Below are 15225 nucleotides of genomic sequence, written 5' to 3' on the forward strand. Positions count from 1 at the left end.
ATTTTAAATAACTATTAAAATATAATTTATATAATTATAGTACTAATATTAAAAAAATAAAAATAAAAATAATAATAATTAAAAAATTTAAAAATTTCGAAATTCAATTGGTTGATGTAATATATTTAATATATTTTATTATATTAACTCAGATTTTATATAATTATTTTTATTTTTATTACTTTTATTTTAATTTTTTTAATTTTAATTTTATTAATATAATTATTATAATAATATAAACTATATTTTAATAATTATTAAAATATGAAAAAATATTAAATAATATTAGATTCTTAAATTAAATTAAAGAATTATTAAAATAAATAAAAGACAAATTTTTTAAAAAAAATTAAAAAGAATGTAGAAATTTTTGAAAAAGTTGAACTTGCAGTTCCTAAGCCAAACCCTGGCGCCCCCTATCCACTCTCTTCTCTGCCCAACTCTTCCGCTCTCTTTCACACCACTCACTCACAATCAACTCCCCACCACTGCAACTCCTCACTCCCAACCACCACCCTTAACCACCGCTACCCAATCTCGCTGTCGCCACCACTGCGATCTCAGACCACCACCACTACCCACCACTACCCGCCATACCTTTTCCCTCTCAAAACCCTAACCCCCATTCACGACCACTCTCCTAGTTGCTGCAGCGATAACTCCCATTACCGCCTAGCACCCTTATTCACTATCTCGCTCTCGGCCATTGCTCGCGCTCTTCCGTCCTTCTCTTCAACTCAAGTACGCAAGTTGTTGTTCAATTATTTTTATTTATTTATTTATTTATTTTTTTTTGTTTTCATGTGTTTAATTGCTGCTTGTAGTTTATGAAATTTCATTGTTCATGATAGCACTGTTGCTCTGTCCTGTTTGGTTAATTGTCTATGCATCCGCGACTTTTATTAATCAAAATCAAATTGAGAAGAGAATATGAAAAAAAAAAATACATGAATTTAAAAATATGAAAATTTTCAATTTAGTATCTTTTAAATACAATTTAAAACTATCTAATTTAAATAATCTAATTACTTTTATATAATTATAAAATTTAAAATTCTTTATCCAAACAACATACAATATTTCAAAAATTATATTAAAAATAAATTATTCTATTACAATTATCTATCTAAACACCATGCTAAACAGTAAACCTTTAATACATTTGATTCTTTATATTATGTAAACGAATATAAAATTAAAACTAACATAAGGCAAGATAATTAAGAAATCGCAGGTATAGCAATGTGAATACTTAATTGATGTACGCAATAATTTATTTTAGAAAATAAATAAACATTTTAAAATAATATCAACGAAGAAGAAGACAATTTTTTAAATGATTAAAATTGAATTTTAATTTTTTATAAGGAAACAAATATATATTAATAGTAATGAAAAAAAAAATGAAAGAATTAAAAGTTTGTTCTAAATTTTAATAAAAATAACGAAATAAAAACATGATACATTCTTCAGACCAAACGAGCGCAGCCGATAGATCCTATGTAGTTATTGTTATCCTTTCTTGCTCCCTCAGTTCCAACTGAAACTTCTGCAAAGCCTCGTCACTTCCCAATCACTGTAAGTTCATCTCTATCTCTCAATCTCTTCCACCCTATCCCTCACATTAATATTGTTACAACTTCTTTAATTAAGCATGAAAAGCTTCATGATTTTTTCTCCATTTTTTTGGGTGTTTATGCGGTAGAATTCTTTAAAGGCTTCAAAGGTTATACCCCAAACATTGAACTTCTGGGGTTCTTTTGGTTTTGGTATTCATCTTTCTCGTTTGTTAAAGTTTGTAATTTTGTTCCCGTTTCAATTATGTTCAACAATTGCTCAATCAACTGAGTGATTCCTTCTTTTTTCTTTCTGCAGATTCAATCCAACGGTAGTGATTAGACCTTGAAAGTATGAAAGTAATAAACTTTTCTGGTAGCATAGCAAAACCCAGTTTTTTGATTGGCCAATCGGAAATGCCTATTCTAACATTTGGTCATTGTAAGCTGAGTGCTACCCTAGCTCTACGGTTATCACGAGATTGCATTAGAAGAATGGAGTTGATTACGAAACTTCAGTATTCTGTTGCTGATAGGGCATTTAGTTCTGGTTCGGTGTATTCGCCGTCGCCGGAATCGGAGTCGGGTAGAATGAATCGCCGACAGGGAGGTTCCTCATCGATATATAGCCGTCCTAGTTTATCAGAAATGAAGAAAGAGAAGGCTGCACTAAGGTTAAAGGTTTATGAGTTCTTGAAGACAATTGGCATTGTTCCTGATGAGCTTGATGGTCTTGAACTTCCTGTGACTGTTGATGTTATGAGGGAGCGCATAGATTTTCTTCATAGTTTGGGGCTTACAATTGAAGACATCAACAATTATCCACTTGTTCTTGGCTGCAGCGTCAAGAAGAACATGATTCCTGTGCTTGACTATCTTGGTAAATTGGGAGTGAGGAAATCCTCCATTACGTTGTTCTTGCAGAGATACCCACAAGTTCTCCATGCTAGTGTTGTTGTGGATCTTATGCCGGTGGTTAATTATCTTAAGGGGATGGATATCAAGACTGAGGATATTCCTCGTGTTCTTGAGAGATACCCTGAAGTGCTTGGCTTCAAACTTGAGGGAACCATGAGCACATCGGTTGCTTATTTGATTGGAATTGGTGTAGGAAGAAGACAAATTGGAGGTGTCTTAACTAAATATCCAGAGATTTTGGGTATGCGTGTTGGTAGAATCATTAAGCCTTTTGTGGAATATCTGGAAAGTTTGGGGATTCGAAGGTTAGCCATTGCCAGATTAATAGAGCAACGACCTTATATTCTTGGGTTTGGGCTGGATGAGAAGGTGAAACCAAACGTTAAATCCCTTGAAGATTTTAGTGTTAGACGAACATCACTTCCTTCTATAATTGCTCAGTATCCTGACATCATTGGAACTGATTTAAATTCAAAGCTTTTCAATCAGAGAATTATACTCAATTCGGTGCTTGAATTGGATACAGAGGAATTTGCCCGAGTTGTTGAGAAGATGCCACAGGTAGTTAGCCTCATTAAGGGACCTATGCTGAAGCATGTTGATTTTCTTAAGGATTGTGGCTTTTCATTGCCTCAGATAAGGAAGATGATTGTTGCATGTCCTCAATTACTTGCGTTAAACATTGACATTATGAAACTTAGCTTTGATTACTTCCAAATGAAGATGAAAAGGCCTTTGGAAGATTTGGTTACATTCCCTGCATTCTTCACATATGCTTTGGAGTCAACTATAAAGCCTAGGCATGTGAGGGTTGCCAAGAAAGGGTTAAAGTGTTCTTTGTCATGGATGCTTAATTGTTCTAATGAGAAATTTGAGCAACGAATGGACTATGACACTATTGACATGGAAGAAATGGAAATGGAAATGGAATCATCATTTGACATGGATTCACTAACACAACCAAGGAGTGATGATGAGTCAGATTTTGACTATGAAGACAGTGACGAAGATGATGAGTAGAATGATTAAGTTACTCAAATAACTAGGATAATTTTGCTATTCTGTAGGATGATCTTTATCTGCAAGTCACAATGCTGAACTATTGGAAAGGTAAATTATTATGGAAGTACATAGAGGTATTTTCAAGTGTTTTTTTGTGTACTAATTTTTAGAATCTTTATGTGATATGGTATTGAATCTTGTATTCAAATGATTTTAGACTTTCCTCCTACTTATTTCTCTTTGTAGTTTGTACATGTTTACACTTTGAAAAATGAAAAATTTATGAAAAGGACGAAGACCCTTTCATATTTTTGGCATGTGGTGATGCCATAAATCCTCAAATGAGTGAACTATCAGCATATTATTCAAGGGTAGATACAATCTTCTTGGCTTAATGGTTCTGTAGACCTAGATATTGATATTACTATTTTGCAAAGCATTTCATTTTGTATTAGAATCTTTTGTTGCCATTGCTTAGAATGTGCATGCAATTCCTTTGGTTACATGTCCATGGTATGCACAATTTTTTAATTTGTTACATAGAGAATCAGTTCACATTTTTTCTGAAGTCTTCACTATCTCAAGAAGCTCTACATGTTGTACCACCTAACCGAGATTAGTATGGTTCTTCTTTCTGCCAATTGATTGAATCTTTTCTTTATTTCAGTTAACTGGGGAATAAGAAACTGAGTGATGGGATGGATCTTGCTACTTCAAATGTCATCATTAGTCTATGGCGTGTATGAGAATGTTAAGTGGTACAGCTTCACATTTCCCTGTTACTTTGCTTTTTCTATCATATGAAATCACTTCTGCTTAATGATGGTGCAGTAATTTCCATTATGTTCCCTTGTCAGTTCCATCATTCCACTCATTGCTTTGTGTTATTTATGTAATGAAGCTTTGCTACCAAGTTCTAAGCTAGAATGCTCCCAAGTATTGTCTGGAAATTATTTTGTAGTGTGGCATAGCATTCTTATGGGTGAGAACACTACAGTGAGTGTTGCATGATCAGAGAGAGAATAGTCTTCAGGCCATCTAGCTTTTTCCACCTCTGGGGGGAAAAGAACTGCATTTTTTACATTAAAACCAATTGTTTCACTACCATCTGCCTCATCATCATGTTGCCCATTTTTGTCATCTCTTTGATCTGATCCTGTCGTATTCCAGATTTGCTGCTGCAGCAACATAAAATTAGACCATGATTTAGCCAACAAAGTTTTTGGTGAAGAATCAACAAGTCTAACTCTAAGAACATCTATATAACTAAAATAATGGGACAAAACTATGACAGGACCAAAAGTTTACTTCACTATATTTGTTTGTGAAAGCTGACAAGTTGGATCAATCATGCTTTATTACCAATTACACTTGCTATAAAGGTTAATCTGAATTACACACATGACAGAACTCCATAGACACATGACAAAACTCCATACATACATGACAGAACTCCATACTTTACATAGTTTGTCAAACGTCATGGCAGCAATAAAAATGATCGAAGTATATCCTTGTGACCAATGCATTAGTACTTTCAATGCATTAGTATTTTCAATGCTCTAAGGAGAAAAAAAACATTTAGATTTCAAGGAGCACTTATTGTAAGAAATTCAAATAACATATATCTAATTTAGTCTGAACTACATTACCAGATATCCTTTATAATCAATAACACCATTTCCATTTATCTCTGCTAGAACCCACAAGTCCTTCGTCTCTTCGACACTTAACCCATGACAATGACCAATTAAGTTAAGCTGCAGAAAATGGAAAAGCCCAAAAAACTTTATTAAAATGAGGACTTCTCATACAAGCACAAAGCACTATCTGAAATGTAGAAGTATTCATCTACTCATGTAATTATAATGGATATACATATACCACTGCATACCTGTCTAAGTGCTGCACAGAAACTAGAATAGGTAATACAATCTTCATTGTCAGCCTTTAGAAAAACAAATGCATCTCTCTCTGTCAGTGAATCTCTTCGCAATAGATACTGAAAAAGGTGAAGCTTATTGTCAGTGACAGAATTCTTTTGCACAACTACATTAATAGCATGCATGATGGTAGTTTGGTCTTGATTAAAGAACAACTTTCAATTAACACCTCCTGGCCACCATAAATTTAAATTCTAAATTCTTTACAGTAGGTCTACAGAAGGTCCAGAGGTAAAAGCAAAATAAGAACACAATGTAATATTTCTCAAAAACTTAGCACGAACACCTTAGCCCAAGTGAGTTATGAACAACGCAAGATTATCTCTACCAGGTATAAACTTGATCCTTGCCCCAACCCTTTTCCCCTTTCCTATAGGTCTGCAATAAAATGATCCAAACAATTACCTTAAACATGCTAAATAGTGCTTCACTCCAACTTGTTTGAAGTAGTTTTTGATATTTGTCAGGGTTAAGAAGCCATATAAAATCAACAGCACATATGTTTCCAAGATGATTGTGGTGGCTAACCCACTGTATAGAGAAAAGGTAAAACAAATGTGGGTGATATAGAATGTTATCCAGCTGAAAATTCTGAAAGTAATGTTATTGGTATATGACCTTGTGAGCATCAGCATCGGTGTAATGATGTGCAACATCATATGATGATTCAAACCCCTGAGACCTCAGGAACTTGTAAACATGTCCCCTTTTGCTTCCATTCCAGTCACTGGGAAATTAAAACCATCCTAAATTAAACTTTTAAAGTAATTATGCCTACTTAACAAAAAAGTGAAGTGGGTATTTGATATTAGGATACATTCTTCTTCCTAATCACTAGTTAATACCACTTAATGATTTTAAGTAACTTTTTTGCTTTTCATCAAAGAATTGATTCTAGGACTATAGTCGATTCTAAATAAGTTGAATAACTTTATAGATCAAATTCTAGGACTATAGTCGATTCTAAATAAGTTGAATAACTTTATAGATTGTCTTATTTCAAAATCAATGTTAACAAAAATCAATTTTTTCATTGATAATCCAAACACACTAAATTCAGAGTGATATGTTTACCCGCATAATATGATCGGCAAAGGCTTAAGTTGGTGCTCATTCTGATAAGATTCGATATATTGAAGTAACTTGTAGACCTACACAAAAGCAAAATTTTGAAGTACAAAGTGAGATGCCAAAGGTAACAAAAAGTGGTGTTTAAATACCAAACTAAGTTTTCACATACTTGATGCAGTCGTACAAGGCAAAGACTCGGATCATGAGGAAACATTAGGTGAGTGTTGACAATCAGAATTTCGTGCCTAACATCACTGTTTTGACACTGTGAAAAGGGAAAAGCTAACTCAACGTGTAACAGTTGAGCTCCTCGATCACTACAATCATTAAAGTGCAACTCTTTATAGTTAACAACTGTGAAATATTCCTTTTGCACTGCTATCAGAAGACCTGAACACTCAAAAGGGAGCCATGTGAACATTTGCGCTTGTGCACAAATTCAACAAGTTGCTAATAAAACCATGCGTATGGAACATTACGTATGAAAACATCATCAGAATTTAGATCTATCAAGACCCTGTTTGAATAAACTTCCATACAAACACTGATAATCAATTTTTGTTCAAGATCTACAAAGTGAAGTTTCTAAATTTTGAGAAACTTTCATTTTATTCTTCTGCATAAGTGTTTATGAAAGTCTATTCAAAAAAGTCCCAGAAGAGTTCAACAATGTATTTTCCAATTGAGGGAGAATGTTGTTTACCATCACCACGATTGTTGGTCCTTGCAAGCTTGAAATTAATATAACCAGTATCACCAAGTCTCTTGTCATACAAATCAACAAGCTCTTTGTTTCCAATCCAAAATTCCTGCGCAAATCCAACATATCATCACCACAAAAACATTCCATGACAGAAGAAAAAAAACAGTTTTCAGCCACAAGATTTGAACTTGAGACCTCATATATACATATTTTATCATAACCTACAATGGTTAATTTTCTAATCAACATTAGTGTAATCTATAAAAACATGCTACCCTATTCTTTTAAGCCCATTAAAGAAGATTCCAGGTCCAATCTATTTCATTGATCATGCAAACCTGAAGACAGATAATGGAAGATCTCTCATACAACAACCAATCCAATATCCTTTGATTCCTGGCCAACCAGCATGCTTTGAAGTCACTTTCACGGCAATTTTGATCCTGTTTTCAACCCACCAAAACACAGATCAGTGAAAACAAGCATCCAAATTTAGAGCACCCCATTTAAGCAAGTGATGAATGCAAACATATGAAACACATAACACAAAAGAAGAACCTGATGGTTGAGACGCTTGTATATCGGTGCAAGAATGTTAAAAGTGGTGCATGTAACGAAAGGTGGTTGGTTTTGGTTATCTTGCATTGAAGAGGCAATTGCGTAACTCCTGGTCCTTGAAATTCTTCCCATCTTCTCCCAACTCCTATGGTGACTTTTCTCAGTTCTTAGCTAAAGTACAAATCTAGCAAAGCAATGCTACTATCTATATATACAATAAGAAATATATATTCGCACAATCTCTTTCATACCCCCACCAAGTGCCAACTTTAATAGGATGCTATGAACAGGAGCCATTCACATAAAGTGTCCTTTGAATAAATTAAAATACTATAGTTACTATTATGTGTGTCCCAAAACCATTTTCTTTTTGCTTTCTCTGGGAGGTATAAACAAGTTCAACATTTTTCTGTTGAAGTTGATAGTGATGCACGAATCCATGTTCTTTTACGTATCATTTCACATATATTAATTTCACTCTTTACTTTTGACTTTGTTTAAGGGTGAATTTGACAGATAAAGGAAACAAAAAGTAGATGAGAAAAGAAACGAAGAAAACATATGTGAAAAATAAACTAACACAATAAAAGTTTTTAGTAGAAAAGAAACAATTAAAAAATGATTTTTTTTAATTTTTTTTTATCCATAATGGTTAATTGTTAGTATTTGTTTCTCCACCGTTCTTTTTAAACCCTCAAATCATACTTAGTGAATATTTATGTCATCTCAATATAATTACGTTTTCATTGGAGCCAAGAATTATCACAATGATTCTCAATAAGTTTTTTTTTTTTTAAAAAAAAAACTTAATATTTTATTAGAATTTAAACATCTCTTATTGCATTACAAGTACAGAACTTTTTTAGACAAAATTATACCAGACATTCTAAATTTCATGAGTTGTCAGTAAGTAATCTTTAATGTCTACTAGTTCTACTTTTAATTTCTACTAAATGTATCATTACTTTCCATTATAAGATCAGACTTTTTATTGCCTAATTACGGAATTTATGTAACGTAACGAATTTTCCCTTAATGAGTTCATCTAACATTTCTCCTATAAAATCTCTATCTTTTACGTTCAATATTATAAAAATAACAATTTTAAAACTATAATCATTTTAGTTTATTCATGTATTATAAAGCAAATATGAAGGATATTAATTATGATCCTTTTGACAATAAGTATCAACCAATGTGGATATATAATTTATTTACATTCAAGGTTAAAATAACATTTAAGAAAATTATTTTTATGATTAATTTAAAATAAAACAATTAATAACACAAATCTTGTATACACATATATAAAAAAAAAATTATATATTTAATCTTAGTTTATCTTATTACATCTTATTTAATCTTATTTTAATTTATCATACATTATATTATATTAATTTTTATTTCATAAAATTATAAGTGTGGAAGAAACTACCTATAGGCAATAAGGTGTAGAAAACCTCTTGGCTGCATTCCTCATGTTATAAGGGAGCTACAAAGTACCCTTTTAAATAGGTTTGAATCGTAAAAATACGTATTATTATATAATAAGGTTAATAATTTCATTACGAGTATAAAAGTTATATATATACTCTCAATTAATTTATATATGCTTTGATATTATTTCATAAACCAGTAAATATCTATTCCCTAGTATATGAGATAAATGTAAGAATTAAAATGTTTTGTTTTATAGATAGGTGGTAGATGATATATTTTTTGATCTAACAAGAGTAGAAAAAAAGTTAATGTTTATGATTTTGATCACTCATAAAACAATTATAACCTAACTAATTATCTTTAACTTCCTCAAAATCATGATTAGGACATTCCAAAGTGATAGAACTCTCCTTAATTTGAGAGTCGTATGGTGTTTCCTATCTTGATTAATTTGAAAGAATATCATAAACTAAATGTTTTGGTATTATCTTCTACGTACCAAACAATTCTCATGCGCTTAGGATTGCTAATTAATTATATGATAAAAATAAGCATAAATACCATAAAAGTATATATTTTATTAGAAAAAAAAGTCATTAGATGCTCATTATTTAATACTTTAACTTATATTCCATTTTAATCACTAAAATCAAATTCAAATAGACTCCGCTCAACCAAATATATATAATTTTTTTTATATGAAACATGCAATAATTGGTCCATAAACACGTAAACGTAGCAAAAGGACTATTTTTTTAATCAGAAAATAATAAGAGAATAATAGTGGGAAGAGAATAAATTTGTGGATGCTGGAAAGTGGAACCAAGCAACCCTGTTGGCCGAAAGTTAGAAAGATGAGGGAAGAAATCAATGTCTGTCTTCTGATATGATTAAGGATTCGACCATAGATGTCTTATATATATTAAATCTAAGTTAGAAATTATGTTCAACGGCTTAAAATTCAATCAAGAGGTTCAAATTCCAAACTTAGGGTATTCTTATATTCCTTTCCTACCGTATATCTTTTACATTTAGAGCTGTCTACCAAGAGTTAACATAAAGGTCTTAAAAAATTTGAGATCAATTAAATTTCATATTAGAAATTAAGACGACTTACAAGTCTTACATTTAATAATATATATGTATAAAATTTATAAATTTATTACTTTAAAGTTTTAGATTCACAATATTTTATATTTTTGTATAAATTTTTTCATTATTTATTATTATTGATTTTTTTGAATATCTTCCCTCCAATCTAAATTTAAATTTAGAAAAAAATACATAATTTCTTATTTAGTTTTTTTAAGGCTTAATATTGGTCCTTATTTTCGTCAAGTGCGTTCGATTTGGTCCTAGTTTTTTTTTCTGTTCAATGTTGTCTTAAAAAATGTAATTTTTGTTTAATTTAGTCCTTTTTGCAAACGACGTTAAATCATTAACGATAGACAGTTCAAGTATGTAATGAGTGAATGACATGTCATTTAATGGGTGGCGTGAACACAAGGTATAGTGATGTGGATTTTTGTTTTGTGAAAGTGATTTTCGGATATTAGGTTTTATATTGAATTGATGGCAACCCCTGCCTCGGGTCCGAACAGGATCATCGCAGGTCTCCCTGGCTGGCCAAGAGTTTCGTCGGAGACGTTACCGAGACTAGAAGTGTCGTCTCCCTTCGATGACTGCCACTCCTCGTTGTCGGCATTCACTCCTCGTCTCCCTCTATTTCCCAGCTTTTTTATTTCATCACAGGCCATAAAAAGGCGTTGATGTATCTCTGTGAGCTTCGCTGAAGCTCAACTGCTACACCTGCCACCAAAATTGGTTTGGTTAGGGTTTTAATTGTTACGGTTAGAGATGAAGTTTTGTTGAAGATGATGGTGATGGGTGGATATGGGTTGTCGGTGTAGACAAAGAATGGAAGGATCGAAAGATATGAACCTATTTTGGCCTTCAAAATTCAACAAACACCCCAGCCTATAATTCAATGCATACAATTTTTACAGTAGAAATGAAACTCATGTGTACTCATTACTATTCCGAGAATGAAGCAATACTAAAAACTTTGACAATAGAAACTTTAATATTTTAAAGTATAAGAACCATATTTTCAATTTTTGTACCAAACTAGACAAATTTGTCTCTCATATTACATAAATAAGCAAATTTCTAGTCAAAAGGAAGTTGTGGAGACCCATAGAAGTCATGCCACTCTTGCACCACTACACACTATTCATTTGACCACGTCTTTTTCTTATTAAAAATTAATAAAAAAATTGAAGTTGTAAGAGGGTTCACAACTTCAATAAGAGAAGTCATGCACCCCACACACTTTTACTTTTTTTAATTTTTAATTCCTTTATTAATTAAAATGATTTATAATTTGTAAATAATATTTTTAAATATATTTAAAATAATATAAATTATATCTAATTAATATTAAAAATTATATTTCATTATAATTTTTTTTAATTTTAATTATCATACTATATTTTTTTTAATTATAATTAATTAATAACAATTTTTTTAGTATAAAATATTTAAATTAATAAAAAAGTTTAATAGTTAAAAACGTTTGGGGGTTGAGACTTCTTTGGTTAAAGTCGAGCACCCCTCACACTTTTATTTTTGTAGTTTTTTTTATTATTTAAAATGATTTATAACTTTTAAATAATATATTTAAACGTATATAAAATATTTTAAATTATATATAATTAATTTTTAAAGTTTTTTATTATTATTAAATAAATAAATTTTATGGTTTTATTTAATTTTGTAATTAAATTATTTTTTTTAAAAAGTTGTTTGAATTAAATAATTTCAAATCATAATTATTGTAATTACATAAATAAAAATATATAAACTTATTATATTTCATTATAAATTATTTTTTATTATAAGTAATTTAATTAAATTTATTATATTAAACTAAATAAATTTACTTATATTTCATTATAATAAATTTACTTATAGTAAATTTTTACTTAAATTTAATTTATAATAAATTTTTATTATAATAAATTTTCATTATAAGTAAAAAATTTAAATAAGTTAAATTTATTATAATGAGATATAAATAAATTTATTTTTGTTTAATATAATAAATTTAATTAAATTAATTATAAAAAACATTATAATGAAATATAATAAGTTTGTAATTTTTATTTATGTAATCACAATAATTATGTTTAGAAATTATTTAACTGAAATAAGTTTTTAAAAAAAATTAATTTAATTACAAAAATAACTAAAACCATAAAATTTATCTATTTAAAAATATTAAGAAACTTAAATTATTGATTATATATAATTTAAAAATGTTTTGTATAGACTTAAATATATTATTTAAAATTTATAAATTATTTTAAATAATAAAAAAACTAAAAAAATAAAAGTGTGGGGTGCATGACTTTAATTAAAGAAGGGTTTAAACCCTTTAGTCGTCTCTATTTTTGGGGCATTTTTCCAATTTCATCCTCTTATTAAAATTTTCAATTGGTTCCTCATAATAGCTAATTTCAATCCATTTAGTCCTTTCCGTTAAAAAAAGTTAACGCCGTGAAGTTTTTGTACAGCAGGGTGGATGAGGTGTTCATTTATGTAACATGGCAAGGATTATTGATGAAACGTGACATTTGGCGAAATTTAATAATTTAAAATAATTTTTTTTAAACCAGAAACCAATTAGGTTTTTGCCTCCTCCACTTGAGCAAAGAGCACAGAGCCTCCTCTGCAGAAAAGGGACCTTAGAGAGGCACCGGCTTCGTCTCCAGCGCATGGAAAGAGTCGCCACTGAATCAACCTCCGCACACCACCAGCCTAGGCGTCGCTAGTCACCGATCGCCGCCACGGTCTCCGCCGGCGACTGCGCCGATTTCTCCTTCCTTGTCTCTTCTCCGAACAGCAGTTTCGACTGGCGCCGCCACACCTCCGTTTGGTCGGTCACGGGTCATCGTCGGTGGTGCTACCTGCGTCGGAAGCGTCACTGTCGCTTGTGGCGGACCAACCTTGGCTTTGCTTCCTCGCTCCCCCTCTGAAACTGAACCAAATAAAGGTTGCACAGAGACAATTTGTTCTTGTGGTTGGGTGTGATGGTGAACGTGTATTATTGGAGTACAATATAAACTCTTAGAAAAGCCCTCTATGTCGGAGGGATGAAGGAGATGATGTAGTAAAGGGGCTCTTGAGATTTTTGGTGCTAGTTTTCTTTTCAGTATTTCAGGTACTGAACGATATGGAGGGGAGGAGATGATGAGTTATGATGGAGGAGAATTTTAAATTATTAAGTTTTGTCAAATGCAACGTTTTATCCCTTCCTTGTCATGTTTCAACACTAGAAAGGCCACGTTTATATAAATAAACACCTCATCCACCCTGTTGTAGAAAAACTTCACGGCGTTAACTTTTTTTAACAGAAAGGGTTAAATTGATTGAAATTAGCTCTTATGAGGACCCAATTGGGAGTTTTAATAAGAAGGGGATGAAATTGGGAAAGCATCCCAAAAATAAGAACGACTAAAGAGTTTAAACCTTAAAGAAGTCGTCAACTCTAAACGTTTTCAACTATTAAACTTTTTTATTAATTTAAATAGTTTATAATAAAAATATTGTTATTAATTAATTATAATTTGAAAATAATATTAGATAATAATTAAAATTCAAAAAAATAAATTATAATAAAATATAATTTTTAATATTAATTATATATAATATATATTATTTTAAATACATTTAAAAATATTATTTACAAATTATAAATTATTTTAATTAATAAAGAAATTAAAAAAAAAAAGTAAAAGTGTGTGGGGGTGCACGATTGCAGTCGTCAAACCCCTTACAACTTCAATATTTTTATTAATTTTTAATGATAAAAGGGTAAGAAGTAGTTTTTGAGTGCACGACTTTAATACTGGTCAACTAAACACAGTGTGAAGTCGTGTAGAGGTGACACAATTTCTTCATTTAAAGTTGGTTGAATTTCTCACCACTTGTCCATTCTCAGTAATTAAATTTTGGAAAATGATACTTTGACAAACGGTGAATGACAAATTTTTGACACCACTAACGTGTCACGCTCTGATTGGTCAGCCATTAATAAAAAAAAATTCAAAAATGACGTGGATTAGCAGTGTCTGACAGAGGTCTGCTTTCATTTTGAATTGAGATTTCATTTTCAGATTTCAGGATTTGAAAGAAACCCTAGAGAGAGAAAGTCTCCCTCCCAACTATCAAAGCTCCGCGACCTTGCCACACCGTCGGTCGCCGCTATTCGCCGTGCAACGGCCACCGATCAAAGCTCTGCCACCGATCAAAGCTCCGCCTCCGATCAAAGCTCCACCACCGATCAACGACCAAACCCCCTTGACGACTCCACCATCGTTCGCCGTTCAACGACCACTGGAGGTCCACCAAGAGGCGGCGCCGCCGGTCATTCTTCGTGTCTCTTCCAGCGTCAGTCGTGCCGTTTCCACCGTCGACGACCTTCAGGCTCTGCCACCGTGGCCGTCTAACCCTGCCTTGGCGAGGTAGGTCTATTTTCAATTTTTTTTTTTGTATATGGGACAGTTTCGAACCTTAAGATACTTTCGAACCTTGGTTGTAATGGCTTGCTGAATGCTAAGTTTGGATTACTGAAAAGTTATTGTCTGTTAATATAGGATAGTAATTTAATCTGCTGGAATTTCACCTCGAAGGTTCCATATTTGAAAACAATTTGCAGGAATTAGTAAATTTGCTTTGTAAATAGGACTTTATATAAAAAAAGTCGTGACTAACGTGAAAACAAAAGTAGAACCTTTGTTCGAACATATGATTGTTAGTTTTCTGTTGTTTCTAGTTAGTTTTGCTTTCTGCTGTGCCAACTCTCTATGGTATTTTGATAACCTTGGATGCTGAAAGTGATTCTATTATACAAAGTCTTGACCTAACCTTTGTCCTTATTCCAAGTTATTTGCCATTTATTCCTTTCTTTTTCGTCTTTCTAAATTGAACAGAATTATAGCATGTGTCTTCTCTTTATGATGTACACTCATCT

At 31.5% G+C, this 15225-nt stretch overlaps 3 protein-coding genes across 7 annotated transcripts in view; 2 read left to right on the top strand and 1 right to left on the bottom strand.

Annotated features, from left to right (window-relative positions):
• Window positions 1-386: 386 nt before the first annotated feature.
• LOC106764934 (transcription termination factor MTERF4, chloroplastic) lies at window positions 387-4319 on the top strand. 3 transcript variants are annotated; one of them, XM_022782089.1, is made up of 4 exons: window positions 1415-1578; window positions 1706-1769; window positions 1876-3584; window positions 4144-4319. In XM_022782089.1, the coding sequence occupies exon 3, from the start codon at window positions 1911-1913 to the stop codon at window positions 3492-3494; it is 1584 nt and encodes a 527-aa protein (XP_022637810.1). In that variant the 5' UTR covers window positions 1415-1578; window positions 1706-1769; window positions 1876-1910; the 3' UTR covers window positions 3495-3584; window positions 4144-4319. The 3 variants fall into 3 exon arrangements, with proteins under 3 accessions (XP_014504863.1, XP_022637810.1, XP_014504864.1); XM_014649377.2 differs by lacking the exons at window positions 1415-1578; window positions 1706-1769 and adding an exon at window positions 387-741; XM_014649378.2 differs by lacking the exon at window positions 1706-1769.
• A 72-nt stretch (window positions 4320-4391) lies between these two features.
• Window positions 4392-7998, bottom strand: LOC106764935 (uncharacterized calcium-binding protein At1g02270). 3 transcript variants are annotated; one of them, XM_014649380.2, is made up of 10 exons: window positions 7752-7998; window positions 7532-7636; window positions 7194-7299; window positions 6660-6880; window positions 6494-6570; window positions 6038-6146; window positions 5825-5950; window positions 5371-5478; window positions 5129-5236; window positions 4392-4651 (listed from the first exon to the last, which is right to left on the bottom strand). In XM_014649380.2, the coding sequence occupies exons 1-10, from the start codon at window positions 7881-7883 to the stop codon at window positions 4427-4429; spliced, it is 1317 nt and encodes a 438-aa protein (XP_014504866.1). In that variant the 5' UTR covers window positions 7884-7998; the 3' UTR covers window positions 4392-4426. The 3 variants fall into 3 exon arrangements, with proteins under 3 accessions (XP_014504866.1, XP_014504865.1, XP_014504867.1); XM_014649379.2 differs by having other exon boundaries at window positions 4392-4654; window positions 7752-7997; XM_014649381.2 differs by lacking the exon at window positions 5825-5950 and having other exon boundaries at window positions 4392-4654; window positions 7752-7997.
• Window positions 7999-14303: 6305 nt separating this feature from the next.
• Window positions 14304-15225, top strand: part of LOC106763415 — a 5108-nt gene continuing 4186 nt past the window's right edge. Inside the window, exons 1-2 of the mRNA XM_014647610.1 lie at window positions 14304-14321; window positions 14369-14642. Coding sequence (XP_014503096.1) covers window positions 14304-14321; window positions 14369-14642 — 292 coding nt within the window. The remainder of the gene's footprint in view (window positions 14322-14368; window positions 14643-15225) is intronic.

Source organism: Vigna radiata, chromosome 6, assembly GCF_000741045.1.
Source record: "Vigna radiata var. radiata cultivar VC1973A chromosome 6, Vradiata_ver6, whole genome shotgun sequence".
In the NCBI taxonomy this organism is placed as follows: domain Eukaryota; kingdom Viridiplantae; phylum Streptophyta; class Magnoliopsida; order Fabales; family Fabaceae; genus Vigna; species Vigna radiata.

Coding starts and splice junctions, on each gene's coding strand:
- LOC106764934 (XM_014649377.2), top strand. CDS start 1,911: ATGAAAGTAATAAACTTTTCTGGTAGCATAGCAAAACCCAGTTTTTTG.
- LOC106764935 (XM_014649379.2), bottom strand. CDS start 7,883: ATGGGAAGAATTTCAAGGACCAGGAGTTACGCAATTGCCTCTTCAATG. Junction 7,300..7,531: donor CTTCCATTATCTGTCTTCAG/GTTTGCATGATC, acceptor GGATTTGCGCAG/GAATTTTGGATTGGAAACAA. Junction 6,881..7,193: donor GACCAACAATCGTGGTGATG/GTAAACAACATT, acceptor TTGAGTGTTCAG/GTCTTCTGATAGCAGTGCAA.